The sequence below is a fragment of the Lepus europaeus genome, chromosome 16 (genome assembly GCF_033115175.1).
Source record: "Lepus europaeus isolate LE1 chromosome 16, mLepTim1.pri, whole genome shotgun sequence".
In the NCBI taxonomy this organism is placed as follows: Eukaryota; Metazoa; Chordata; class Mammalia; order Lagomorpha; family Leporidae; genus Lepus; species Lepus europaeus.
The window spans coordinates 88,420,961-88,448,644 of NC_084842.1; the positions used below are offsets into that span (position 1 = coordinate 88,420,961).

Below are 27,684 nucleotides of genomic sequence, written 5' to 3' on the forward strand. Positions count from 1 at the left end.
CCACGCGCGCCCAGGGCACTGCCCGCTGCCGTCCGCGAGCCGTGCCGGAGAAGGCCGCTCTGTCCAGTGTCTCTCCAACAGAGTGGGCCGGCTGTGCGCTGACGGGACGGCCCGCCCGTGCTCGGGGAAGCCTCCCCGTGACCGGCCCGGGCCGGACAGGGTGCGTGGCCGTGCAGGCACAGCCGGCACTACTGACTCCCCGTCCTGGCGGGGTCACAGAGGGTGGGACCGCGCCTGCGCCCTCGCCCACTCACCGGCCACGCACAGGCAGCGTCACTGCAGGCCTTTTGAAGACCTGGGTGAGTGGGCACGGGTCCCGGCCCGGGGACCTCCCCCCCAGGACGGAAGCGGCATCACAGAGAAGGAAGATAAACAGGAATTCGGGCTTTAATGCTCTCACACAGAAGGGTGGGCGGCAGCCCTCGCGCCCCGGAAGTCCGCCGCCGTGCAGGTCGCTGGGCAGCGCCGGAAGCGCTTCTGGTTCCGGTGAGTGAGGCCCAGGTGTTGTCGCTCCAGGGCGGCCGCCCGGACTCAGCAGAAAACACGCTTCGGCTCCGGCCGTTCCCGCGCTGGGCGCATGCGCGGGAGGCGCACACACTGCGGACGACGCGTCCGGGGACCCGAGCCACAGCTTTTATTGTGTTTGGGCAGAGACAGGGTGACTCGCGCCAGGCCAGGGGTCCCGTCCGCCCTCCGCGGCCCCGGCGCCCGCGTCACCTGTCCCAGCAGGGTCCGGGGGAGGGCGGCAGCCCCAGGGCTACGCCTCCTTCACCACGCCCACGAGCGCGGGCCGCAGCGTGCGCCCGTGCAGCTTGTAGCCCACCTTGCTGACCAGCGCCACGGTGCCCGCCTCCTTGCCCTCCACGGGCGCGTGGAACAGCGCCTCGTGCTCGTAGGGGTCGAACCTGGCGCCCACGGGGTCGAGCCGGAGCAGCCCGTGCTTGGCGAACACCTTCTGCATCTGGGCCTCCGTCAGCAGCAGCCCTTCGTACAGGCTCTTGAGGTGCGGGTTGTCGTCGCGCACCTCCTCCCGCGGGACGCTCTGCGTGGCCCTCTCCAGCACGTCCGCCACCTCCAGCAGGTCCTTGCAGAAGCCCTGGATGCCTGCGCGAGACGAGACGCGCGGCTGAGCTCGCGGGAGGACTGCGACACACCACGGGGCCCAGCCGGCTCCCTGACACCGGGGGCGGGAGGACACAGCACTGCCCCCTGACACGGGGGACGGGGGGCGGGGGCGGGAGGACACAGCACTGCCCCCTGACACGGGGGACGGGGGGGGGGGGGGGAGGACACAGCACTGCCCCCTGACACGGGGGGGGGAGGGCGGGGGGGACACAGCACTGCCCCCTGACACGGGGGGGGGAGGGCGGGGGGGACACAGCACTGCCCCCTGACACGGGGGACGGGGGGGCCCAGCAAAGGAAAGTTAGCTTCAATAACCCCCAGGCGGGAGAGGGGCCCTGCGCGGGGACCTCCCTGGGAACCAGGGGGCCGAGCACTCGCTGGCCCTGGCTCCGGGGTCTCAGTCTCAGGTCAGCGGGGGCATCTGACGGCCGGCACGGAGAGGCCGGCACCCGGCCGCCGGCCGAGGCTGTGGAGGAGACCTGGATCCTTCGCTCCCCCTTCTGAGCCCCGGGGCCCCACCCGGGACAGGCGGGAGAGCCAGCCGGGTCCCGCCGGGTCCCACCGGGTCCCACAGGGTCCGGGCACCCGCCGCAGCCTCGCGGCCCAGGGCCGCCCACACTGGCCTCCCCGCCAGCCCCGCGGTGCGTGCCCAGGCGTCAGGCCTCACCGATCTCAACCGTGAGGCGGGGTAGTGACCACGGCGCCCAGGTCAGTGCAGACAGACAGCGCTGGGGGCCTGCGGGGACCCCCCGAGGCCGCGCCCCCTCCCCGCCCCGGCCCGGTACCGTAGAGCTTCGCCTCCTCCACCAGCTTCTGGCTCCTCTGCCGCAGGTTCTCGGTGTCGGCCAGGGCTCGTTTGTATTTTTCCTTTCAAGCAAAGGCAGACAGCGGCTGAGACGGCTGTGGTCCCTTTGGCGCCTCGGACGGCACCAGGGGGAAGAGGAGGCGGGCAGGACCCCGCGAGGGCGCTGACGCCCCGGGCCGGCCGGGACGAGCAAGGCCGCTTTCCCGTGCCTGCCCGACTGAAGGCGGTGCCAAACCCCGCGGGGCGGCCTTCTCACCCTGGAGGAAGCCTGGGGCGCGCGGTGCCCACGCGCGGCCGCGGTGGCATCAGAGACCCGGCGTTGGCCCGCCCCGCCCGTCTGGAAGCCGCTGCATCGCCCGTGGGGCGCCGAGGCTGCTGGGGGGCCGGGTCCCCGCCCTCTGCGGTGGGGCGCGGTGAGCACAGAGGCCACGGGCAGGAGGAGCCTGCCCCACCAGCGCGACGGCCGCTTCACAGGGGACCCAGACACGCTGCCCACGGCCGGCTCCCCGGGGACCGAGACACGCTGCCCACGGCCGGCTCCCCGGGGACCGAGACACGCTGCCCCACGGCCGGCTCCCGGGGACCGAGACACGCTGCCCACGGCCGGCTCCCCGGGGACCGAGACACGCTGCCCACGGCCGGCTCCCCGGGGACCGAGACACGCTGCCCCACGGCCGGCTCCCCGGACACACGCCCCCACGCCGACGCCCCCCACGCCGGACTCCCCGGACACACGCCCCCACGCCCCGACCAGCGTTTCCCGGCCGCAGCAGCACCGCCCGGCCCTCACCGTGGTCTCCCGCAGCTGCTCCTCCAGCCGCAGCTTCTCCTCCGCCAGGCTCCTCTCCGCCTTGGGCTCGGCCGGCCCGGCCTCCTCGTCCAGGCTCGGGCCGCTGTTCTGCTTCGTCGCCGTGCACAGCGACCGCGGCGCCGGCCTGCAGAGGCCGCCCCGTGAGCGCCGCCGTCGAGCGCCCACGAGGCTGCCCGGCCCCGCGCCCACGCCCGCGGCAGCGCGCTCCGCAGGCCCGGGGCGAGGGAGCGCACCCCGCGGGGGCAGAGCCGCACGGGCCGGGGCAGCCTCCCCGAGCACTCGCCGCGTGCGCCGCCGTCGGAGGCCGCGACCCGGAGCTCCCCCTCAGCCCAGGAAAGCCGGACGCCCTTACCTGAGAGACAGCGCCAAAGCCGGGAGGCTGCGCCGCGCCAGGCTCACACACCGGGCCGCCATGACCGCCGCAGCCCGTGCCGTCACTGCGCAGGCACTGGGCATGCGTGTAGGCCTCGGTGCCGACTTCCCCGCCCCGCTGCTGCCCGTCAACCAATCCGACGCCGTTTATCTGTGATGGACAGGCAACAATAACCAATGATTGCGGCGCACGGCGGAGCGCAAGGTTCTCTTCCTTGGTGGGCGGGATCTGAAGCCTTCAGGAGCCCTCAGAAGGTGAGGAGGTGAAAGGTAAAGGAACCAGGGGCGGAGCCGCTCCGTGGGCGGGGCGAGGGCAGGGGAGAACCAATGGGGAGGGAGGGCGCGGGGGCGGGGCGGGGCGGGGGCGCCGGAAGCGGCGGGGCGGGTGCCGGAAGGGGCGGGGCGAGCCCCGGAAGGGGCGTGCGGCGCAGCCTGGCTGTGGTGCGGTCCCGCCGCCGGCCCGGACCCCGCACGTGCATGGGGCTGGCGCTGCCGTGCGCTCCCGCACACGGGCGCTCGGGGCTCCGGCCGAGAGAATGGCGTGAGGAGGACCCGCCAGGTGCCTCAGGGCGCGTCCGTCCTGTGGGCCGGCCGTGCACCCCGCTCCCGCCCCGGCGGCCGCTCCGGGAAGCCGGGGACGCGGGCGGCGCGCCGGGCCCGTCCTCGGCCTGGCTCCCCGGGAGCCGCTCGCTCCGACGCCAGCCTGGCCGGGCTGTGAGCCCTGGTGGGGTGGGGAGCGCCGGGGCCCGGCTGAACGCGGGCCGACCCGGCCGTGGGTGTCGAGTCCGTGGCACTGGGGGCTCCCTGCGCTGTGTCCCGCGTCCCCCCGGCCGTGGCCGAGTCACCGATGGCGCTCAACCGGGATCGCTCCCTGTGACACGGCCGTACCTGTGCGGCCTGAGACGCGCGCGTCGGGAGGGCCTCCCGAGCGGGGAGGGGGCTGCACAGGTGGTCTGGGCAGGGAGCCGGGCGGGGGGGGGGGCTGCACAGCTGGTCCGGGCCCCGTCTGCAGCCTGGGGAGCCGGGCAGGGAGGGGGCTGCACTGGTGGTGAGGAGCTGGGCGGGGAGGGGGCTGCACAGCTGGTCCTGGCCCCGTCTGCAGCCGGGGGAGCCGGGCGGGGAGGGGGCTGCACAGCTGGTCCGGGCCCCGTCTGCAGCCTGGGGAGCCGGGCGGGGAGGGGGCTGCACTGGTGGTGGGGAGCCGGGCGGGGAGGGGGCTGCACAGCTGGTCCTGGCCCCGTCTGCAGCCTGGGGAGCCGGGCGGGGAGGAGACTGCACAGCTGGTCCTGGCCCCGTCTGCAGCCTGGGGAGCCGGGCGGGGAGGGGGCTGCACAGCTGGTCCTGGCCCCGTCTGCAGCCGGGGGAGCCGGGCGGGGAGGGGGCTGCACAGCTGGTCCTGGCCCCGTCTGCAGCCTGGGGAGCCGGGCGGGGAGGGGGCTGCACAGCTGGTCCTGGCCCCGTCTGCAGCCTGGGGAGCCGGGCGGGGAGGAGACTGCACAGCTGGTCCTGGCCCCGTCTGCAGCCTGGGGAGCCGGGCGGGGAGGAGACTGCACAGCTGGTCCGGGCCCCGTCTGCAGCCTGGGGAGCCGGGCGGGGAGGGGGCTGCGGGTGGTCAGGCCCCGTCTGCAGCCTGCCTGTGCTGCCACCTTGTGGCCACACCGGGAACCTGCCTTCCCAGGTCCCAAGTTCCCCCAAGTCTGTGCTCACCCCCGGGCAAGCCCTCGCCCGGAGTGAAGCTGCCCGCCTGGGACACGGCCCGAGGAGGACACAGCCCGTGTGTGAGAGAGGTCTTCCATCCGCTGGTTCACTCCTCAGTTGGCTACAACGGCCAGAGCTGCGCCGATCTGAAGCCAGGAGCTTCTTCCGGGTCTTCCAATGTGGGTGCAGGGGCCAAGCACTTGGGCCATCTTCCACTGCTTCCCCAGGCCACAGCAGAGAGCTGGATCGGAAGTGGAGCAGCTGGTCTCGAACCGGCGCCCATATGGGATGCTGGCACTGCAGGTGGCGGCTTTACCCGCTGTGCCACAGCGCCAGCCCCCGCAGGGCTCTTACGTCCAGTTACTCAGCCAGCTGCTGAAGTGGGAGCCGCCCTGCGGGACTTCGCACGTGGTGTCAAAGTTCCAAGCCGGGGGAGCCAGAGCCGTGGGGATTTCCCGGGGGGGTGGGGGGAGTCCTAGGAAAGCAGGCAGCGTCCTCCCGTTGGCACCAGAATTCACGAGAAAGGCGTTGCCGGCCTGCAGATGGACAGGGCCGTGTGGGAGCCGTGACCCATGGGTGCAGGAGCTGCCCCCTGCACCCACACGCACGAGCCTGGAGCAGGTTCCCCTGAGAATCTGCGGGCGCGTGCAGCCTGGCTACCGCCGGGACTCGTGCATCGCTGGCGTGCCTCTCACATCCCGCCGTGTTTTGTTCTGCGCTGTGGTGCGCAGGGTGGGTCTGTCATAGCCCCCGGTTCCCTCCCTCGTCACCAGGACCGGCCCGAGAACTGGGCTTCTCGGGCCACCGGGCTCCCCGGCCTCTGCACAGCCGGGTGCTCCTGGGAGGGAAGCCGCACCGGAAGGGCTCAGACCTGGGGGAAGGACCGGCTCCCTGCGTGGTGGCGCGGGTGGGAGTGCGCAGGGGCAAGGGGCTCATGATGGGTGGCACTGCCCGCCCCTGTGGCTGCAGGGGTGGGTGGGGACGGAGTTCTGATCCCCAGGGACTGGGAGATGGTTCCCTACCACCGCGCTGGTTCCAGCCTCCTGGGGTTGGCCGAGGTACTGTGGGAGCGGCTGGCTCTGCCCCGCCTGCCCTGAGGTCAGCGACAACCCTCCACGGGGCACCCTCAGGAGCTGTGCTTGGGACACGGGCTGCGGCGGCCACCGATGGACAGGGCAGGGGACACTGGGGACACCAGCACCTGTTCTACCCTGAGCCTTCCACGGATGCGTACCTGCGGCCCTGTGTTCCTGCCCCCTTCCCCGGGAGGCCTGGGGCAGGGCTCCGGGGTCTGGCTCCCCTGCCCGAGCACCGGGTCCAGCAGCCTCTCTTCACTGCTGTGACGCCCTGGGGTCCATCCCAGGCTGGGAACCAATAGAGTTGAGCCGCTGGGCTGCCTGGCCTTGAGTGGGTCTTCTGTCTCTAGCAGCTGGTGGTCCTCACTGGAATACGTTGTGGCTGCGTGACCCCGGCTGGCAGGAGGGCGGCCGTGGAGGGGCACAGCCCCATCTCTTGCACTGGGCCGTGTGGCCGGGGAGGCTCGGTTGGTGCGGCAGCGTCGGGCTGCCCTGAGCCGCTGCCCCCACCCCTGGCTCAGAGTCCCTTTAGGACCTGCGCCTGTCACAGGAGGGCGCAGGTGTGAACACCCCCATGACGCCCTGTGGCTGCTCCCACTGTGGCCAGGGCTGCAGCTGCAGCCGCTTTGCAATGCGAGGGGCTCCGAGCTGGCTTAGCGTGGTGGGCCCCAGGCCAGCCCGGCAGCAGCTCCCCGGTCAGGTGGGGCGGGGGGAGGGGCGTCCATCTGACCCCACTGCCTGGCCTACGGCCACGTTCAGGGTCGGTGGAAATCCTGTGTTGTTTATTTTTTAAGAACGATTTTCGTTATAGAAGTACTAGATAACCACCACCTGGTGGAAACCCAACCCACGCAGGATGGGGAGTGCCCGCTGCCGGCAGTGTTAGCCGGGGCTCAGGCCACGCGGGACCTGCCAGGTGGGCCGCTGGGCACCTAGGTGCACAGGCGTGTGTGCGCCTCGATTTATAAAGGCGACATGTCCTACCCCGCGGTCCAGAGTCAGCCACGCCCATGGTTAGGGTCTTTTCCACGGAAACCAGATTCCGGTTACGCTTCCTCTGCGTCTCCAGTGTGCGCGTCGGCGTCCACTCAGCGCTACCAGCGTCTCCTGGGGTTCTGACTGCAGCCGGACAAGTGCCTGGGCTGACGGGGCAGCCTCTACCAGAAGCAGTTCCTCCTCCGGCTTGGGTGCCCTGGGGTCCGTGGGTGGGCCTTGGGGTCCTTGGCGCCGTTCTCGCTGAGTCCAGGCTGCCGTCATCCACGGTGCTGCCAGGAACCTGTGGCGGACGTGGGTCACGGGGGAGTGGGGAGGGCCTGGTCGATGGGCCTCTGCTGTCTACCCCTGCACCACAGGGGGCGGGCTCAGAGCCTTCACACCCCAGGGGCTGTGTCCGTGTTTACCTCTGCACCACAGGGGGCGGGGCTCAGAGCCTTCACACCCCAGGGGCTGTGTCCGTGTTTACCTGTGCACCACAGGGGGTGGGGCTCAGAGCTCTCACACCCCAGGGGCTGTGTCCGTGTTTACCTGTGCACCACAGGGAGGCGGGGCTCAGAGCTCTCACACCCCAGGGGCTGTGTCCGTGTTTACCTCTGCACAGCAGGGGGCGGGGCTCAGAGCTCTCACACCCCAGGGGCTGTGTCTGTGTTTACCTCTGCACAGCAGGGGGCGGGGCTCAGAGCTCTCACACCCCAGGGGCTGTGTCTGTGTTCACCTCAGCACCACAGGGGGTGGGGCTCAGAGCTCTCACACCCCAGGGGCTGTGTCCCTGTTCACCTCTGCACAGCAGGGGGCGGGCTCAGAGCTCTCACACCCCAGGGGCTGTGTCTGTGTTTACCTCTGCACCACAGGGGGCGGGGCTCAGAGCTCTCACACCCCAGGGGCTGTGTCTGTGTTTACCCCTGCACCACAGGGGGCGGGGCTCAGAGCTCTCACACCCCAGGGGCTGTGTCTGTGTTTACCTCTGCACCACAGGGGGCGGGCTCAGAGCTTTCACACCCTGGTGCACACTTTCAGCCATTTGGAGCCCCCCTGCTTTGTGCAGCTGCCTCCCCTACCCCACTGTCCCCACCTGTGCCTGCCCTGCATTTGCCACCGACAAGCCTGCGACTTTGAACGCCTCGAACGGCTGCCATCCTGTGGATCTCTGTGTCCCAGAGCCTACCTGGCCGCGGGTGGCCCCCTGCCCCCTCCTCCCTGGCCGTGCACAGAGGCTCACCTGGCCCCTCCTCCCTGGCCGTGCACAGAGGCTCACCTGGCCGCGGGTGTCCCCCCGCCCCCTCCTCCCTGGCCGTGCACAGAGGCTCACCTGGCCCCTTCTCCCTGGCCGTGCACAGAGGCTCACCTGGCCCCTTCTCCCTGGCCGTGCACAGAGGCTCACCTGGCCCCTTCTCCCTGGCCGTGCACAGAGGCTCACCTGGCCGCGGGTGTCCCCCCGCCCCCTCCTCCCTGGCCGTGCACAGAGGCTCACCTGGCCGCGGGTGTCCCCCTGCCCCCTCCTCCCTGGCCGTGCACAGAGGCTCACCTGGCCGCGGGTGGCCCCCTGCCCCCTCCTCCCTGGCCGTGCACAGAGGCTCACCTGGCCGCGGGTGGCCCCCTGCCCCCTCCTCCCTGGCCGTGCACGGAGGCTCACCTGGCCGCGGGTGTCCCCCTGCCCCCTCCTCCCTGGCCGTGCACAGAGGCTCACCTGGCCGCGGGTGGCCCCCTGCCCCCTCCTCCCTGGCCGTGCACAGAGGCTCACCTGGCCGCGGGTGTCCCCCTGCCCCCTCCTCCCTGGCCGTGCACAGAGGCTCACCTGGCCGCGGGTGTCCCCCCGCCCCCTCCTCCCTGGCTGTGCACAGAGGCTCACCTGGCCGCGGGTGTCCCCCCGCCCCCTCCTCCCTGGCCGTGCACAGAGGCTCACCTGGCCGCGGGTGTCCCCCCGCCCCCTCCTCCCTGGCCGTGCACAGAGGCTCACCTGGCCGCGGGTGTCCCCCCGTCCCTTCCTCCCTGGCCGTGCACAGAGGCTCACCTGGCCGCGGGTGGCCCCCTGCCCCCTCCTCCCTGGCCGTGCACAGAGGCTCACCTGGCCGCGGGTGGCCCCCCGCCCCCTCCTCCCTGGCTGTGCACAGAGGCTCACCTGGCCGCGGGTGGCCCCCTGCCCCCTCCTCCCTGGCCGTGCACAGAGGCTCACCTGGCCCCTTCTCCCTGGCCGTGCACAGAGGCTCACCTGGCCGCGGGTGTCCCCCTGCCCCCTCCTCCCTGGCCGTGTACAGAGGCTCACCTGGCCCCTTCTCCCTGGCCGTGCACAGAGGCTCACCTGGCCGCGGGTGTCCCCCCGCCCCCTCCTCCCTGGCCGTGCACAGAGGCTCACCTGGCCGCGGGTGTCCCCCCGCCCCCTCCTCCCTGGCTGTGCACAGAGGCTCACCTGGCCGCGGGTGGCCCCCTGCCCCCTCCTCCCTGGCCGTGCACAGAGGCTCACCTGGCCCCTTCTCCCTGGCCGTGCACAGAGGCTCACCTGGCCGCGGGTGTCCCCCCGCCCCCTCCTCCCTGGCCGTGCACAGAGGCTCACCTGGCCGCGGGTGTCCCCCCGCCCCCTCCTCCCTGGCTGTGCACAGAGGCTCACCTGGCCGCGGGTGGCCCCCTGCCCCCTCCTCCCTGGCCGTGCACAGAGGCTCACCTGGCCGCGGGTGTCCCCCTGCCCCCTCCTCCCTGGCTGTGCACAGAGGAAAGTCTTGCCAGCGGTCCCTGCAAACAGCCCTGTAGAGCCCCTCGTGTGTTGCTGCCCCCTGGTGGTCACCGGCTTGTCATCCCTCCCCCCCAACTCCGCAGACTCGCTCGTTTTCCGCGGTACCTGGGTAGTCAGCTGTGACTTCTCCGTGTCTCCCGTTACGTTCTTTGCTTTCCATTTCCCTGCCTCACCGCGCTGGCCCTGCCTAGTGTTGGCCTGGAGCCGTGGTCGGGGTCCCCGACGGCCGGCTTTGGGTGTTGCGTGCTGCAGGCTCCCAGCGCTTTGGGTCACACCGCAGAGTGGACAGCCGCTCTGTCGTGTCCAGGCTGCGACCCTTCCCAGGCCACTCAGGGTCCCCTTTACACACTCTGAGCAGCAGTCCGTCCTGCAGGGCAGGCCCGTCGTCCGTGCGGTGCTGCGGTTAGCACGTCTGAGCACGTCTCGGTCAAGGCCGCAGGCTGCCCTGTGTTTCCTCTGCACGCTCGATTACCCCTCACCATCCACGTGGATCTGCAGTCCTTGAAGAAAGGCCTTTGGTGTGTACAGCGTGAGGTAGGGGTCAGGATCAGCCATTCCACTTGAATATTCGGTTCACACAGACTCATTTTTTAAAAGACTGATTTATGTGAGAGGAGGAGTGACAGACAGAGAGGGAAAGAAAGGTCTTCCATCCGCTGGTTCACTCCCCAAATGGCTGCACCGGCCAGACCTGGGCCAATCTTAGCCCGGAGCTTCCTCCAGGTCTCCCACGTGGGTGCAGGGGCCCAAGGACTTGGGCCATCTTCTACTGCTTCCCCAGGCCACGGCAGAGAGCGGGATCAGAAGTGGAGTAGCCGGGACTTGAACCCGTGCCCACACGGGATGGCGGCGCTGCAGGAGGCGGCTTTACCCACTGCACCACGGCGCCGGCCCTGGACTCATTGATCTAAAAGACCGTTTTCCCTTGTAAGATGAGCTTCCTGGTGTATGTTGGGCTGTCAGGGGCTTACAGCAACCCCACACCCTGTTGGTGATGTAATGTGTGTGTATCTGTGTGGTGATGCCTGGGCAGAGGTTGGGCGTGTTCTGTACATACCTGGCGTCCGAGGCGGTAACTGAGGACACAGAGAACAGACGGCCGTGGAGCTGAAGTGACACCTCGACAGTAGGGACTCCGTTTTGGAGAACCTGAGACTCCATTCTGGGAAGGTGCCCCCCCCACCGCGAGACTCTGGTCTGAAACTGTGATCTAAAACAGTTGACCAATAGCAGTCCACTACATCACACTTGGCAGAGCACAGAAACCCCCAGCACGATCGCTCAAGCTTGGAAGTGGATAGGCTGCACCTGGGTTAATGATAAACATGTGATTTGTCTATGTCCTACATATGGTTAAAACCAACACCTGATTAATGTCAGGATTATCATTGGAATTGTTAAGATTGTAACTGGTATTGTCAAGATTACGATTGATACTAGTTTCGCATAGGTTTTGGGTCAGCTTGACCTCGGTAACCATGTATCCCCCCCGTTCCTAGCAACCATGAATTCCCCTCCGGATTTCGTGTTTTTTTGCCTTTATAAACCCTGTTGCTTTGGGCTTCAGGGTGGAGAGTTCTTTGGGGCATGAGCCCACTCTCCACCGCCGGCAACAAAGGATCAGTGTGTGGAGCTCCTTTGTTTGCACTCGCTCAGGTACAACAGAGCCACTGCGAAGGCTGAGCCGGTGCACAGCAAGGCGACAGTGCCGAGGGCGGGCTCTGCCCGTGTGTGTGTCTCTGTATATATGTGTGTGCCTTTGTGTGTGTGTATGTCTGGGTATCTGTGTACGTGTGTGTCTGTATGTGTGTGTATGTCTGGGTATCTGTGAACGTGTGTGTGTCTGTATGTGTGTGTATGTCTGGGTATCTGTACATGTGTGTGTGTATGTGTGTGTATGTCTGGGTATCTGTGTGTACATGTGTGTGTGTCTGTATGTGTGTGTATGTCTGGGTATCTGTGTATGTGTGTGTGTGTATGTCTGGGTATCTGTGTACATGTGTGTGTGTATGTCTGGGTATCTGTGTACATGTGTGTGTGTCTGTACGTGTGTGTGTATGTCTGGGTATCTGTGTACATGTGTGTGTGTGTATGTCTGGATATCTGTACATGTGTGTGTACGTGTGTGTATGTCTGGGTATCTGTGTGTACATGTGTGTGTGTCTGTATGTGTGTGTATGTCTGGGTATCTGTGTACATGTGTGTGTACATGTGTGTATGTCTGGGTATCTGTGTACGTGTGTGTGTCTGTATGTGTGTGTGTATGTCTGGGTATCTGTGTGTACATGTGTGTGTGTATGTCTGGGTATCTGTGTACATGTGTGTGTCTGTATGTGTGTGTGTATGTCTGGGTATCTGTGTACATGTGTGTGTGTCTGTATGTGTGTGTGTATGTCTGGGTATCTGTGTGTACATGTGTGTGTGTCTGTACGTGTGTGTGTATGTCTGGGTATCTGTGTACATGTGTGTGTGTCTGTACGTGTATGTGTGTGTGTGTATGTCTGGGTATCTGTGTACATGTGTGTGTACGTGTGTGTGTGTATGTCTGGGTATCTGCGTACATGTGTGTGTATGTCTGGGTATCTGTGTACGTGTGTGTGTCTGTATGTGTGTGTGTATGTCTGGGTATCTGTGTGTACATGTGTGTGTGTATGTCTGGGTATCTGTGTACATGTGTGTGTACGTGTGTGTGTATGTCTGGGTATCTGTGTACATGTGTGTGTCTGTATGTGTGTGTGTCTCTGTATATGTGTGTGTATGTGTGCCTTTGTGTGTGTGTATGTCTGGGTATCTGTGTACGTGTGTGTGTCTGTATGTGTGTGTATGTCTGGGTATCTGTACATGTGTGTGTATGTGTGTGTATGGGTATCTGTGTGTACATGTGTGTGTGTCTGTACGTGTGTGTATGTCTGGGTATCTGTGTACGTGTGTGTGTGTATGTCTGGGTATCTGTGTACATGTGTGTGTACATGTGTGTGTATGTCTGGGTATCTGTGTACATGTGTGTGTGTCTGGGTATCTGTGTACATGTGTGTGTGTCTGTACGTGTGTGTGTCTCTGTCTATGTATGTGTGTCTCCGTGTCTCTGGCTGTGTGTCCTGGCCCTGGGCCCCTCAGACCTGGTCTTGGTTTGCTCCGCGGATCCCATCAGCGTCTGACTCCCTGGGGTCTGCTGCCCATTTCTCACCCCCGCTGCCGTCCTGCTGAGCTCCCCCCGCCCCCCCCGGGCCGGGCCGTGTTCAGGAGGCTGAGCCCCTCCCGGAGTGGCCGTCACCCTGAGATTTGTGACCTCCGGGGGGAGTCCTCACGTCCACCCGGCTGGGCACCGTCTGGCTGCCGTCGTCGCCCTCTGCCCTGAAGTGGGGGGACGGCCGCCCTGCGCCCCCCTCCTGGGAACAGCTGAGTCTCTCCGAGTCTCCAGTTAGAAGTCAGGGAGGAACCGTTAGCTTTCTGCTGGCTCAGATGGGATCCAAGTACACGTAACTAAAGGACTTTGTACAAAATATACCTGCGAGGTGGAGAGACAAGGAGAGAGACACAGGGGCTCGCACCTGCTGGACCACTCCCCAGGTGCCCAGAGAATGTCGGGCTGGGCTGGGCGGGGCTGGGCTGGGAGCCAGGAACTCCACCCCACGTGGATGTACTTGAGCCGTCACCGCTGTGTCCCCGCGTGCACACTAGCGGAAGCTGGAGTCAGGAGCCAGAGCCGGGAAACCCAGGCCCTCCTCCAGGGGGTGCCTCTGTGGCCTGACCCCGGGCCAGCTGCACACCCCACTGTCAGTGCTGGAGAGCGCTTCCCCTCTGTAAGCCCCAGCATTTGAAAGCAGAGATCCAACAGGTGGGTGACCGCCCTGGTCACAGCGTAACAGGACAGCCGATGGGCCACCCACGGGGCGGGCTAGCGTCCAGCCTTCCGGGGGAGGACGGGTGCTGGAGGCAGAGAGCAGAGCGGCAGCTGCCGGGGGCTGGGGCGCTGTGTGCAGCGTGGGTAGAGCTGTCAGACGACGGGGGCGCTCTGAGCTGGGCGGTGGTGAGGGTCGTGCCCCTGCAAAAATTAATCATCCGAACAAAAAGCCTGGCAAGGGTTGGCAGAAGTGCGACAGGAAGCAGGAACGGGAGCAGGGGCAGCCTGCGTGAGCCCCGGCACAGCCGGGTTAACTTGTGAGAACAGCCGACGGGCGGGCGGGAGCTGTGGGGCCCACCCGCAGCCGAGGCGAAGCCACCCCAGCTCTGCACCCGGAGCTGGCGGCTTGGGTGAGCTGTGCCCCGCCCCTTCACACGCTGAGGTCCTAGCCCGCCATGTCCTGTGCAGGCCGAGGTCTTTGGGGGGGGGGGTCCTCCTGGGGGGGGCATTTGGAGGCAGACAGGGCCTGGGGGCATGGGGAGAGCTGTCCCTTCCTGAGCCTGGGTCTCAGTGCGCCCCTCCTGGTCGCCAGCCCGTTGGACGAGGGCCCGCTGAAGTCCAGGGCGGTCTCTTCATAGCCACTTGATGTCCACCCAGGCCCGGTTCCCGCACAGGGGGCCCTGCCAGGTGCTGAGGGTTACCGCTGTTCAGCCCAGAACAGCCCGTGCCGTCGCTGACCGCCCCGAATGCCCGTCCTTCCCACACGCACAACCAGGTCATCCCAGTGCCAGCAACTCAGATCCAGCACTGTGTGTCCTGGCCGGGGGCGGCTGTGCCCTCCTGGTGCACCCGAGAGCAGGCGTCCCTGGCACCAGGGGGGGGCTGGCCTGGTCCTCTCGCCGCCTGGGCGCCATTCCCCACAGTGGCCTGGAGGGGGCGCACGGTGGGGATGCGGTGTTGTGAGACCATGCAGGGCGGTGGCTCCCCCTGGTTCCTTCTTCCTGGGCTCCGCCCCCCCCTCCCCCCAGGACTGAGAAGTGGCCTGGGGAGGGCAGTGGCTCCCCCTGGTTCCTTCTTCCTGGGCTCCACCTCTCCCACCCCCAGGACTGAGAAGTGGCCTGGGGAGGGCGGTGGCTCCCCCTGGTTCCTTCTTCCTGGGCTCCGCCTCCCCCCCCCCAGGACTGAGAAGTGGCCTGGGGAGGGCGGTGGCTCCCCCTGGTTCCTTCTTCCTGGGCTCCGCCTCCCCCCCCCCCCAGGACTGAGAAGTGGCCTGGGGAGGGCGGTGGCTCCCCCTGGTTCCTTCTTCCTGGGCTCCACCTCCCCCCCCAGGACTGAGAAGTGGCCTGGGGAGGGCGGTGGCTCCCCCTGGTTCCTTCTTCCTGGGCTCCACCTCCCCCCCCCCCCGCAGGACTGAGAAGTGGTCTCGGGAGGACGGTGGCTCCGGCGGCGTTGGCAGACGCGTGCAGGCGCTGCAGCACCGACGTGGGTGTTCGGGTTTCCTCTCTGGAGCGGGGGCCAGGGTCTACGCTTGTGCCGCCTCCTCGGAGAATCCCGTCGCTCGCTCTGCTCGCTCTGCTCGCCAGCCCGCCCGTGGGCGCCAAGTTTTATCACCACGTTTCTGCTGCTTGTTTGGAGAGTCGTGCGGTCTGTCTTTCCAGCTCATGGTGAGAGCTGAAGTCAATGACTCACCTTCCTTTTCCTCGTGGGAGACCTGGAGGAAGCTCCCGGCTCCTGGCTTCAGCCTGGCCCAGCCCTGGCTGTTGTGGCCATTTGGGGAGTGAGCCAGCGGGTGGAAGATTCTCTCTCTCTCTCTCTCTCTCTCTCTCTCTCTCTCTCTCTCTCTCCTTCCTTCCTTCCTTCCTTCCTTCCAAATAAAATGAACCACATTAAAGAACACAGCATCCTCTGAATCCTGTGCAGTCCCTTCGCGGCTGTGGCTGAGCGGCTGCCGGTGTGCGTCGCGTGCAGCCATCACTAAGTCACAGAACATTGGCTACTCACCGGCTGCCACCTGCTCGCCCGCCACCCTCCGGCCGCCGGCAACCCCTGGCCTCGTTCCGACGTGCCACCCAAGCGGAGTGGTAGACGGTGGGGCTTTGCCCGGGCGCTGTTTCTCAGGTCCTCCGTGCTGGCCTTGTGCCGCCGCGCCCTGCCCCCTGGAGCCGAGCCCCGTCCGCCGGTCCTTCTGTGGACAGACCTGTCCTGTCGGGGCGTCCGCCCGTGATGGGCACGTGGGGTGCGCGTGCGCGTCGCCCTGGGGGCCTGTTTTCCTTCTGGGGTGCGGCTGAGCGGACTTGCTGGCTCAGGGGGGCTCTGTCCCTTCTGTCTCCTGCCTCTCTGATGGCAGCCGTGCTGGGGGGCTGGGGGGCGGCGTCTCGCTGGGGTTCTGCTCGCACTTCCCTGCTGAGTGACGTCTCTCGTCCCTTCCTTCCCGGGCCTCGTGGCCCCGTCAGAGTGTGTTTTCAGATCCTCAGCCCATTTTCAGTGTGCGCTTTCTGCTGGCTGGGTGGCGCGGGCCCTGTATGCGACCTGGACACAGAGCCCTCTCAGAAGCTCCGGCGCCGTGGGGCGGCTTTGCCGCAGCGTGGCACTGAAGAGTGACACCGTGGATTCCGGGAGGCCCGGGTCACCTGCTCGCTCTTTTGTTGCCGGTGTTTCCGCCGCAGCCAGACGGGAGGTCGTGGGGTGCCCCCCGTGGCTCCTTCCAGCTCCTACAGGGGCCTGGACCCCTCCTGAGAGAACAGAGCTGCTCAGCCTGGGGGCCGGGGGCGGGGAGGGGGCGCTCTGCTGGTGGGCTCTGTCCCGGACAGAGGGCCAAGCCGGGCGGGGGCACAGCGTGTGTGCGTGTGTGCGTGGTGGGGGCAGGGGCTCTGGAGGCAGATGCTGTGTCAGCTCTGACGACCAGGACAGCCGGCAGCTTTGTTGTCTTGCGGGGGCTTCTCCTTGCGGCGCAGCGGGGAGGGGTCTCGGGCAGAATCTGGGCCAGTGCCTCGGGCCTGGGGTGGGGTGGGCATTGGGGTCAAAGGGCCGGCTGTGGGGACAAAGGAGAGAAGAGGTATTGGTGGTGGGCGAGGCCCCACAGCGGGGGAAGTGCGGCTGCCCGTGCAGCCCTGCTGCTGGTCAGCAGGCTCTTGGTGTCCGCGTCTCCAGCACGGGGCCCGGAGAACCTGTTCTGGATCCTCCTGCCGGGGGAGGGGATTGGGCGCTGCTGCCTGGGCCGCTGCAGGCTGAGGAGGCCGTGGTGCCCATGAGGATGAGGGCTGGAGGAGGGAGGGGTGAGGCAGGGCGAGGACTGACGCCCGCGTCCCCGCTGGGGGCCCGGAGGCTCAGGACAGGGAAGGATGGAGGGTTTGATTTTCTGTTTTCATCTCAGTACCCCCAGCAAAGTAGCTGGGCACAGAAGAGGTCTGTGGAAACTGGCCAGGGCCTGGGGCTCAGGTGAGCGGGCACCTAGCACCTTCCCCGTCGGGCCTTGGCTGGGGGGCAGTGGGGGCCCGGCTACTGGAAGGATTCCCGTCCTTGGGGGCAGGTGCACGGACACCAGGATGCTAGTCCCCTGTGGGCAGCACCCGGATGTGCAGGTCTGATTGGTGCAGGCACCGGGGGCCCAGGGCTGTGCAGGCTGTGTCCAGGGGCCTGGTACCAGCGGGCAGCACACGCGTGGGGAGGGCGCAGGCCAGGCACTGTGGGGCAGTGGGAGCCCCTGGGCTGCTGTCCACCCTGTCGCCCGCTCACTGCCCCCCAGGGGCGTGTCTGGGTCTCAGGGCCTGGGTTACACCATGACAGCGCGTAGGGCCCTTGCCGAGGGTGGGGCCTGAGCCTCATCGCACCCACAGGCACGGCTCACCTGGGTCCCGGGTGCTGGGCTGCTCCGCCTGGGGTTCGCTAGGGCCCGTGTCTGCCGCCTCCCCCTGCACAGGGAGGGGGTGGCAGAGGGGGCGGCTGTAGAGCTCTCCCAGTGGGGTTGGCGCTGGGCTCCCACTGCCCACCCCGGCAGCTGAGGCCTCCCCATGGTGGGGGCGTGGTTTCTCATCGGCCAAGTTGCCCGCCTCATTTCTGCCCTGGTCAGAACCCAGGATGGGCACTGTGGTCCTGTCCACCCCTCGGGCCTCTCCAGCGGCCACAGCCAGAGCTCGCCGCTGTGCTCTGCTCTGGAGGACGCGCCCATACCTCCCCTTCTCACCCACCTCATTCTCCCTTTAGCTAATGGTCCTGTTAGGTAGGAAGTCAGTTATGAGCTTATGTGTGTGTAACAGGCCTAAAGAGAAGACATCTATGTCCAGCATATGCATCTGCATCTCAAAGTCATGCAGATAAGGTTTCAGGGGCAGCCTGGCCCTCGCATCCTGCCCTGCCCCCTTCTGCCTTCCACAATCTCCCAGGTGCAGCCCAGTATCTGCATCTCAAACACCCTGCTCCCTTCCTCCAGGTCTGATAACATTTGCATCCATAAAGTCCTTTGTGTCAGACCTTCAAGAGAAGTTTTTCTATTTACATCCAAAAAGCCCTTTGTTCCAAGAGGAGCAGAGGTGGGGAAGCAAGACCCATCTCCTTAAAAACCCCCAGCCTCAACTGGACTGCGCGCTCAGCTCTCTGCATCTTTGCTGAGCCGCCCGCCTGGCCTGGCCGGGTGTACTCTGCACTCACCCATGCAGCCCCGCTCTCCCCCAGTCTGAGCGACTGGGCACGCTCTCCCAGGTCCTGTCTGGAGAGGTGCCCATCCGTCCTTACGGATGTCCGTACCTAATAAACCTTGCTGTTTTACCTCCCACTACTCTCTGTCTCACGCCTGAATTCTTTCTTGCGTGGAGACAAGAACCCTGCAATTTCTCCGGTAACAATCCTTCCCCCTCCAGGCCCCAGCCTGGCCCTCTCCTCCTCCAGGAAGCAGTCTCAGATTGCCAGAAATGCTGTGGCTGTCTCCTCTGTGCCTTTGTTACCGGAGAAATTGCAGGGTTCTTGTCTTCGCGCAAGAAAGAATTCAGGCGTGAGACAGAGAGTAGTGGGAGGTAAAATAGCAAGGTTTATTAAGAAGGAACATCTGTAAGGACGGATGGGCACCTCTCCAGACAGGGCCTGAGAGAGAGTGCCCAGTCCCTCAGACTGGGGGAGAGCGGGGCTGCATGGGTGAGTGGAGAGTACACCCGGCCAGGCCAGGCGGGCGGCTCAGCAAAGATGGAGAGAGCTGAGCGCGCCTTCCAGTTGAGGCTGGGGGTTTTTAAAGAAGTAGGTCTTTATCTTCACATGCTTCCACCTGGAAAGAAAGACTGTTAAGAAGCTTCTTCCTGTGGAAGGTCTGAAACAAAGGACTTTATGGATGCAAATGTTATCAGACCTGAGGAAGGGAGCAGGGTGTTTTGAGATGCAGATGCTGGGCTGCACCTGGGAGACTGAGGAAGATTTGTCAGGCAGGAAGCAGGAGGGGGTGAGGGCGTTATCAGGTAGAAGGGGGCAGGGCAGGCAGGATGCGAAATCTGGGCTTCCCCTGAAACCTTGTTAGGATGACTTTGAGATGCAGATGCATATAGATGTCTTCTCTTTAGGCCTGTCACACACACATAAGCTCATAACTGACTTCCTACCTAACACCTTCCTCCACGGGCTCTGGCTGGGCCGACGATGGGGGCCTCCCAGGGCTGGTGAGCCCAACTGGAGTGACCCAGAGCCAGCAGTGTCCAGTCGTGCACCTGCCCCCATCATGCCCCACCCCCACCCCTTCCTGTTGGGCTCCTTTGCTCCCCTGAGCCAGGCCAACCACAGCTGCAGAGAGGGCCCTCACCGCGCCCCTCTCCCGTGTACCAGGGCCCTCACCGCGCCCCTCTCCCAGGTACCAGGGCCCTCACCGCACCCTCTCCCGGGTACCAGGGCCCTCACCGCGCCCCTCTCCCAGGTACCAGGGCCCTTACCGGTGGCACCCCTCTCCTGGGTACCAGGGCCCTCACCGCGCCCTCTCCCGGGTACCAGGGCCCTCACTGGTGGCACCCCTCTCCTGGGTACCAGGGCCGTCACCCCACCCCTCTCCGGGCCTCTTCCTGCTTTCGCACGCCCGCCCTGATTCACTGCTAGCCGGGCGTGGAAGCGAGCGCTTTGCTTAGAGGTGAACGCGGGGGCTCTGTGGGGCTCGGCTGGGAGTCAGGGGCGCGGTGCAGCCGCCTCCACCGGCTCTCTCCCGGGCCCTGCAGAGCAGCCCAGAGACACCGTTTACGTGAGCCTTGGTCCTGGAGCCTCTCGCACACACCCTGTATGTTTGGAGACATCAGTGCACCAAACTGCTCCGGAGCCGGCACGGGACGCGCCATGGGAGGTGATCTTTGCCAGGAGGACCGAGAGCTGGGGGGAGCAGGCACTGGCCCGCCTGTGCCCCGCGGGGAATCTTGTGTTTTGAGCACAAATGTGAATTTATACACCTGGAGCGCTCCCTCCCTGGGGCTGGTGGAGCAGCCCTGGGCAGGGAGGGGCGCTGGAAGCCTCAGGCCTCGCCGTGGGCTGGGGTGAGACCCTGCTCTGGGGCGGGTGCCGCATTCCTGGGGGGGGGGCGGTTCAGGGCCCTGGAGCCGCCCTGGGAAGATGGGAATCAGCTGGGCCTGGGAGGCAGAGCGGCGCACGTGGGCGGGGCGGGAGGGGCTGGCCGGGGGCTCCACCTGTTCACCTCCGCCCAGCAGGGCAGCCTGGAGACTCTGCCTCGGCTCCTCTCCCTACACCACCCCTGCAGGCGTCTCCGCCCCCTCGGGGGGGGGGGCAGCGATGCCTCCGCCGTCGTCACCCGCGTGGACTCTGCGGTGCGGGCGAGGCAAGTACTCTCCTTCCGTTTCGCTTCCTCCCCTCGTCCTTGGGAGAAGGGTGCTGGTCTCAACCTGACCTTAAATGTGGGATTTAAAACAGCGGTGCCTGGGGCCCTGGCCACTCATCTGTCCCCACCCCACCCCGTGCTTCCCTTGTCCCCATCAGGAACTGGACTTGGCATCTGGCTCAGGCCTCTGGTCTGACCCCTGCCTCGTTGAGCTGGTGGTCGGCCGGTGGTCGGCCATTGTATCCCTGGCGCGGGGAACAGGGCCCAGCAGGTGCAGGCGCTAATCACCTTGGGGAGGTGGGAGGGGACGAGGAGTGAGTCCAGGCAGCTGCTGTGGCTCCAGGGTCCTTGCTGACACCCCCAGGCCTGTGCCCCTCACCCCCGGCAGCTGGCAGCAGGGGGGGTTTGTCTGTGCCATGTAGGAGGGTAGAGTTGCCACCTTGCGGATTTGGTACGCTGAGCTTGCCGTGGGGGTGGGGGAGGGGCTGAGACCTCACGGTTGCCTGGGAGAGGACTCGGTCCCCGCTGGGCCCCAGGTGCGCTGGTGGTACCCGCTGGGGCGGTGTGCACACGGGCGCTGCGGTCCCCCACGTGGGGGTCCGTGAGGGAGGTCAGGGTGTTTGCCCAAATTCCAGGGACATTTGGGGGAGATGGTGAGACCTGGGAAAGTGGGGTCAGGACAGCACGGGCGCACGTCAGCAGCCCCTGGGGGCGGCCAGGATTTGTCACTAAGGGCCTTGTCAACCCCTCAACTCTCTCCGGGGGAGGGGACCCCGTCACACCGGGCAGCGGGGCTGGGGGCAGGGACTGCGCCCTCCCATGTCTTGCTGTTAGGACACACAGTGCTGGGCTCACGGGAAACAGGGACTCTCAGCGTTAAAGCAGCAATGTAGGGAGGAGGTGGGGGGCGTGGGGGTGTTGGGAGGTGACGAGGCGGTGGCAGGAGGGCAGTGGGCGTGCTGTGGATGTGGGGTGATGACATGGGGGTGGCGTGGAGGTGGCAGGGGTGTGGCATGAGGGCAGCGTGCAGGTGGCGTGGGCGTGGGGGGACCTGCTGCCCCAGACTGTGGGGATGGCGCGCTGAGCTCCCTGGCTCCCGGGTGCTGACTCGGGCGAGTGCCCACTCTGGGTGCGGCTGGCGCCCGTCACCTGCCCCGAAGTCGCAGGACGTGCACACAGAAAGCCACGCCCCTGGGGGCCAGGAGGCCAGGTAGCCGCTCCCCGGCTTCCCAGCGTCCGAGCCGAGCCGTGGCCCGGGTTCCTGCTGCCTGCGCTGTCTGGAGCCGCCCACAGCCCGGCCACGCCCGGCCACGTTCCTGTGGCTGAAACAGTGACTTGGATCCCGGCAAGTCTTCCCGTCTCTCTCTCTCCCAAACACGCCATGAGGTTTCCCAGGGCCAAGGTCGCCAGGCCGTGGAGAGGCGGCGGCAGGCAGTGTCCTGTGGCCCAGCCCAGGGGCCCCCTGGCCCAGCTCTGCACGGGAAGACGCAGCCGGGTCCCCAGGAGGCCCGGGGGCACCCAGGCCGTCCTCAGCAGGGCTGGCAGGAAGAGGGTGGCTGGCTTTTCCCTGTCGGGGACGGAGTGGGGTGGAGCTGTGTCCCAGGCCTGATGGCAGAGGCAGTGTCTGGAGACAAGACAGCCACACGCCCTCGGCTGTCTCGCAGGACAGACAGGAAGGCTGGCACGGCTCGTGGTCCCCGCAGTGAAACCCGTGTGCCAGGCGGATCCCCGTTGGCTCTCCCACCTCCTTCCCTGCGGACGCTGGGTGCTGGAGCCCATGCGCTCTGGAGTGAGACTGTGCCGGGTTCTGGTCCCAGCGTGCCATCCCCTCGGCCTCCCCATGCTCATCGCGATGCCTGGTGTGGCTGAGCCACACTGCCCCATGCCAAGACTCCCCTGCCTGTGCCCAGGGCAGTAGTGGCTCAGTCCCTGGGACCCTGGGCTCTCTGAGCTGCCCAAGGCCAAGAACGCTGGCTGGGGGTGCCCTGTTCATCGCTGTTAGGGGCTGGCGCTGGTTGGGGTGCCCTGTCCATCGCTGTGGGGGGCTGGCACTGGCTGGGGTGCCCTGTCCATTGCCGCGGGGGGCTGGCGCTGGCTGGGGCGCCCTGTCCATCACCATGGGGGGCTGGCACTGGCTGGGGTACCCTGTCCATTGCTACAGGGGCTGGCGCTGGCTGGGGTGCCCTGTCCATCGCCGTGGGGGACTGGCACTGGCGGCAGCTGCTCGAGCACTTGCAGCCGGCCCTGCATGGGCACAGGTGGAGAGAGTGCGGTGTGACATCTACCCGGCCCATGTGTGCACAGCGGTTTCCCTCTGGTGTTCCCCTGAGAGCGTCTGAGAGCAGCCAGGCCACAGAATGGTTAGGGGTTTCCAGTAACTTCGGGATGGCGCCATAGACCAGGGGTGCTGCTGCCCCCACCCACCGCCCTGCAGGCCAAGGCTGCATGAGTGGACATGAGTGACAGAGAAGGCCCCCCAGAGGTCTATGGAAAAAATGCAAGACGTGACCCAGAGAATGGCCACAGGGTGGAATTGTTCAAGGAAGATAGAAACGGAGGCCAGCTGCCCAGCCACGTAGCCCGGACTGGAGTCGTCTCGGCTTCCCCCGTGCCGGCGCTGATGGTGGACAACACAGCACGTGGGCCTTACGCCCGGGTCAGCGTGATCAGGGGGACGCAGTCGGCTGTGGGCAAACAGGCGGAACGGGGAGTGGGATTACTGCTCTGGTCTAGGCGAAGGTAGTAAAACAAAACAAAACACCAGAGAGCGCAGTTCAGGGAAGAGCTCGGGCGAGCGCGGCAGAGGGAGCTCCTCGCCAATCAGGGGGACACCGTGGACCTGCGTGAAGGCTGAGGATGCCCGGCGGCCGAGAGCCTCGGCGCCAGCCTTGGAGCAAGCTGAGACCAGACGGCAGCAGCCCGAGCCGCTGGTGACAAAGCTGCGGGAAGAGCCTGGTGCCGAGAAAGCACGTGGAAGAGTTACCTGCGCCCCCATGTTTATTACAGCTCAACTCACAGTGGCTAGGACGCGGGATCAACCCAAATGCCTGTCAGCTGGAGACGGGGTAAGGCGATTGTGGGATATGGACACACGGGATACTACATAGCGGTTAAAAAAATGAGATCCTGTCGTTTGCAACAAAATGGATGAAACTGGAAAACATCGCACTTAGTGAGATAAGCCAGTCCCAAAGGGGCAAATACCGTATGTTCTCCCTGACCTGTGATAACCAGTAGAGGACCTAAAAGGTAATCTATAGACATGAAATGAACACTTCGAGATGCAATGACTTTGAACAGACCTTGTCTGACTGTTGAGGGACAGTTTTTTTTTTTTTTCCACACAATTCATTGAACTCTACTTAGTATAGAGTTAATCGTAGGTGTATGAAGTTAACCGAAGATAGAGCTTAGTGAAAAACAGAATGGGAATAGGAGAGAGAGGAGGACGAGGGGTGGGAGTGGGGGGGACGGCGGGGATGGTGGGAGGAATCACTGTTCCTAAAGCTGTATTTATGAAATGCATGAAGTTTGTATTCCTTAAATAAAAGGTTTCTGGGGGGAAAACAAAACAACAACAAAAACCGTGATAGTGTGTGACAACCAGTAACACAGAAGACGGTGACTCCTCCGTGACTGTGTTTGACAGTTTGAGAACTGTCCTTGTGTGTGTGTGTGTGTTTAAAGATTTATTTATTTATATGAAGGTCTGGGTTATAGAGAGGCAGAGAGAGAGAGAGAGGTCTTCCACCTGCTGGTTCACTCCCCAGTTGGCCACAATGGCTGGAGCTGTGCCCATCTGAAGCCAGGAGCCAGGAGCTTCTTCCAGGTCTCCCACACAGGTGCAGGGACCGAAGCACTAGGGCCATCTTCTGCTGCTTTCCCAGCCATTGCAGAGAGCTGGAATGGAAGTGGAGCAGCCGGGACTCGAACTGGCGCCCATATGCAATGCCGGCGCTGCAGGCGGTGGCTTTACCCACTACACCACAACGCTGGCCCCGAGAACTGTCTGATTTTAGTCTGATCGGGTTTCACTTTTGGCAGTCTGAGCACAAGAACGCAGTGTGCTGTTTCTCCTGGCAACCTGTGTGCGTTGACCTGCGCCGCCTGCTGTCTCTCGGGCTGGAGCGAGGCGTTGTGTAGTCTTTCCTCCATGGCGATGAGTTGAAGGGCGTCAGGTAGGAGCCGGGAGCTCGCCGTGGGGATGGAGGACTGTGTGGAGTGGAGCTTTTAAGGTCACCAGCACGTGCCCAGATGGTCTTTCTGAGCCTGTCCACTCTGTCCGCCCCTGCAGCCACTTGCCGGGCCAGCTGCGGTCCTGACTCCCCTGGCGTCCGGGACCACTTTACTTGCCTGCCTGCCTCCCTCTCTCCCCTCTGACCCACCTCCCACCTAGAAGCGTCTTCCCAGAAGGCGGAGCTGAGCTCGGTGTCACCTCCCTGCTCAGGCCTTCGGCGCCTCCTCCCTGCCTTTGGGTGAAAACCCTCGGCTTAGCAGGTGCTCTGGTCCTGTCCGCGTTGGTCCCTGATCTCGGGCTGCGTTAAATGGATTTGGACGCTGGACCCTACAGGGCTTTGGACTCCTGAAACGCGTCTCCTCGCTCTCTGCCTCAGACCAGCCCCGGTGTTCCTCCTCCACCTGTCCCCGCCCAGGCGGCACCGGGGGCCCCTCCGTGCACCTGGCTCCGGAGTGTTCTTCCTGCCCAGGGCACGGCCAAGGAGGGCTCTGGACCTGGGTGGCCGTTATGATATGGGCTGGGCCAGCCGCTGAGCTGGAAGCCACGCCCCCCACCCAATTCTGTTGTCATTCAGAGGGTCCCTTGCTCGGGGTGCACCTGCTTTATGTGGGACCTGAGAAACGTCGTGACAACATGGAACTGAGCTCCACGGGGCCCTGTGGAGGCGCCATACAGTTCCCGGCGGCTTCACGCCTGGGGGCGCCTCCCCCTAACTCATAAAAGAGACCAACAACTTGGGGGGGGGGCTGTCTCCCCCACCCCCGCCGTAAGACCGCAGCTGGGTGTGTTCACGCTGCCTCTCTGTGTCTGGCCCACGGCCCACTGGCGACGGGCATTTCTGTGTGGGGCAAGCCCTGCCCACCCGAGTGTGTGTGTGTGTGGGTGGGTGGGTGTGCGCCCGCTCTGTCACCTTGTCAGGAACTCGCTGCTCCTGTCTGTGCCCGCGCCTGGCACGTGTGTGTTTGTGCAGGGAGGGAGGTAAACACGCCCCTTGCCCACGGGAATCCAGGCTGAGCTCCCGGCCCCGACGCAAACCAGCGCAGAGACGTCGCTCAGTTCTTGCCGCTCTGCTCGCTTCTGCTTCTGGGACAAGGAGACCCTCCTGCCCCTCCCGATGGGAGTCTGTGAGGGGCACGGGGCGCGTGGCACCTGCAGGCTCCTGGCTCCTGTTGGCTGAGCACCGTGTGGCCGGCAGGGGGCAGGCAGGAGCCTCCGTGGGGAGCCCTGCGCTGTTGTGGGCCTGTGGTTCCTGGCAGGCCGCGGACTCCCCGGAGGCGGCGCTGTGCGTGCTGCTGCCGCTGTGTGGGGCTGCACCGGGGGCCAGGTCTCCCGAGGGGTCAGCTCCTCCAGATGTCCCCGCGTCCCTGCTGACGGCCAGGAGGCCGCGCTCTCGGGCACGACTCAGCCTTGCCTGCAAGAACAGCGTGGGGCTTGCATGCAGGCTCCTGCTGGGGCTCCCAGCCGGGCAGTCCCTCTGGTCAATACCGTGCTGACCGTGGCCCCCGAGCCGCTTCCCTCCCCCGCTCCCTCCCCTCCCTCTTCCTAGCTGCCCCGGGTTCAGGGGTGAGTGGGCCACAAACCCTGCACTGCCCTTGGGCCAGACACAAGGAGGCACCATTCCAGTCCACCTCCCAGCGGGGCGCACCTGCCATTCCAGGCCACCTCCCAGGGGGGCGCCCCAGGTGCAGGGGTGAGCCAGGTGTGAGGGGGCGGGGAGGTGGTGCACAGGCTGACCGGGAGGCGGGAGCCGAGCCGGCTCTGGGCTCTGCCATGAGGCCGTGGCTTCGGGTTGGCGATGCCCTCATCCCGGCCACATCCCTCTGGACCCGGCCCAGGTGTGCCTCCAGCACTGTTTGGGAGAGGGGCTCTAACAAGGGCTTGCGAATCAGTGTCCTTGTGTAAATAACTTTCCCCGTTTAGACACCTTTTAGATAATAAAACCAAAGCTGTGCACAGAACACTGCTGAACGGTGGGCAGCAGGGGGCGCCGACAGCAGGACCCGGGCGGGAGCGGCCGGTGACCCAGGGCAGCCGAGGAGCGCCTAGCAGAAGCGAAGCGGCGGCCGTGGGCTGCAGGGTTCCTGTGCGCTTTTCATCCGCGCGCCGATTGAAGTAAAAATAGCCGCCGTTTCAAGTGCCTGGCGTGGTTCATCATGGGGGGAACTGGGTCGGAAACCCTCTGATGCCATTTAACTCGGGGCTCTCGGCCCCGCCAGCCCCTCCGTGCCCTCCCAGCGCTGCCCCAGGCCGTGCCCGCGCCTCGCCCGCCAAGGATGCTGGGACCACTCTGCCAGCGGGGAGCGGGGAGCCAAGCGGCCGCTCTGCTGGCTGTCCAGGGACTCACTGGAGAGACAATGCCCAGTGACCTAGATCGGCCGCAGCGGTGGCGGGGGAGGGGAGCGGGGGCAGGGCTGTGGGTGGCTGGCACGTGGCACGGGGGGCTCTGCCGGGAGCCAGGCAGGTGGCACTGCTCCTTGGAGGGGCGGGCCCCAGTCTGCCAGCCCCCCGCTCTCGGCCATGGTCTGGCTCCCCGTCGTCCTGCTGGGTCCGGGAGCCTCGGGTCTGCTTCTGCCGATGGACTCCCAAGTGGCTTCTCCGTTTCCCAAATAGATTTTGAGCTCCGACCAAACACGGTTAGAATCCGGGCACAGCTTTTCCCAAATGCGCATTTGTTTCTCCCGAGGACTTTTTTTAAGCTCCCTCGTGTGCGCAGACTTCAAAATTAGCCTCTCCAACGTCTACCACTCCGCTTCCTTCCCCAGAGCTCTCTGAGGGCCCCCAGGTCTGTAAACAGAGCAGACAAAAGCCTGGTCCCCGTGGGGCTTGGTGTCCAGTGAGTGGAAGTGACAGCAGCGACCCAGCAGGCCGGGTGGGTGGGGGATGGGCTTGCCGAGAGAGACCCGGCCTTGAAGTTGGGGGATGAGTTTGCTGGGCTCTGGCGACGCAGGGCCTTTGTGTCTGCTGTCCACCCGAGGCGTGCCGTCTTCGGGGTGCCCTGCATCGCGCAGGCGCCTCCTCGCCTTTCCTGGCTGAACAACAGCCAGAGAGACTGCGCCTCCCTCCTGCCGACCGATGCCACGCTGCGGTGCTGGGGCTGGGCCGCCTCCACCTGCGGCCTGGGTTTGGCGTGGGGGAGAGCCAGCTCCGTCCCTGGTCCTCGTGGTGAAGCCGCGGGTTCGTCCCTGTGGCACGCGGGCGGCTG

At 65.6% G+C, this 27,684-nt stretch overlaps 2 protein-coding genes across 3 annotated transcripts in view; one reads left to right on the forward strand and one right to left on the reverse strand.

Annotated features, from left to right (window-relative positions):
• Window positions 1-369: 369 nt before the first annotated feature.
• On the reverse strand, window positions 370-3,199 carry GRPEL1 (GrpE like 1, mitochondrial). Its single transcript, XM_062213496.1, has 4 exons — window positions 3,094-3,199; window positions 2,721-2,865; window positions 1,911-1,992; window positions 370-1,104 (listed from the first exon to the last, which is right to left on the reverse strand). Exons 1-4 carry the CDS (start codon window positions 3,195-3,197, stop codon window positions 758-760), a joined length of 678 nt encoding a protein of 225 aa, XP_062069480.1. The 5' UTR covers window positions 3,198-3,199; the 3' UTR covers window positions 370-757.
• A 19-nt stretch (window positions 3,200-3,218) lies between these two features.
• SORCS2 (sortilin related VPS10 domain containing receptor 2) overlaps window positions 3,219-27,684 on the forward strand; it is a 301,213-nt gene continuing 276,747 nt past the window's right edge. For both annotated transcript variants that reach the window (XM_062213492.1, XM_062213493.1), the window contains exon 1: window positions 3,219-3,368. In XM_062213492.1, coding sequence (XP_062069476.1) covers window positions 3,291-3,368 — 78 coding nt within the window. In that variant the 5' untranslated portion in view covers window positions 3,219-3,290. The remainder of the gene's footprint in view (window positions 3,369-27,684) is intronic.

Excerpts from the sequence above, each read along its gene's own strand:
- GRPEL1 (XM_062213496.1), bottom strand. The coding sequence starts at position 3,197 with ATGCCCAGTGCCTGCGCAGTGACGGCACGGGCTGCGGCGGTCATGGCG. Across the intron at positions 2,866-3,093 it reads GCTTTGGCGCTGTCTCTCAG|GCCGGCGCCGCGGTCGCTGT; the intron begins GTAAGGGCGTCC and ends CGGCCTCTGCAG. Across the intron at positions 1,105-1,910 it reads GGAGGAGGCGAAGCTCTACG|GCATCCAGGGCTTCTGCAAG; the intron begins GTACCGGGCCGG and ends CGTCTCGCGCAG.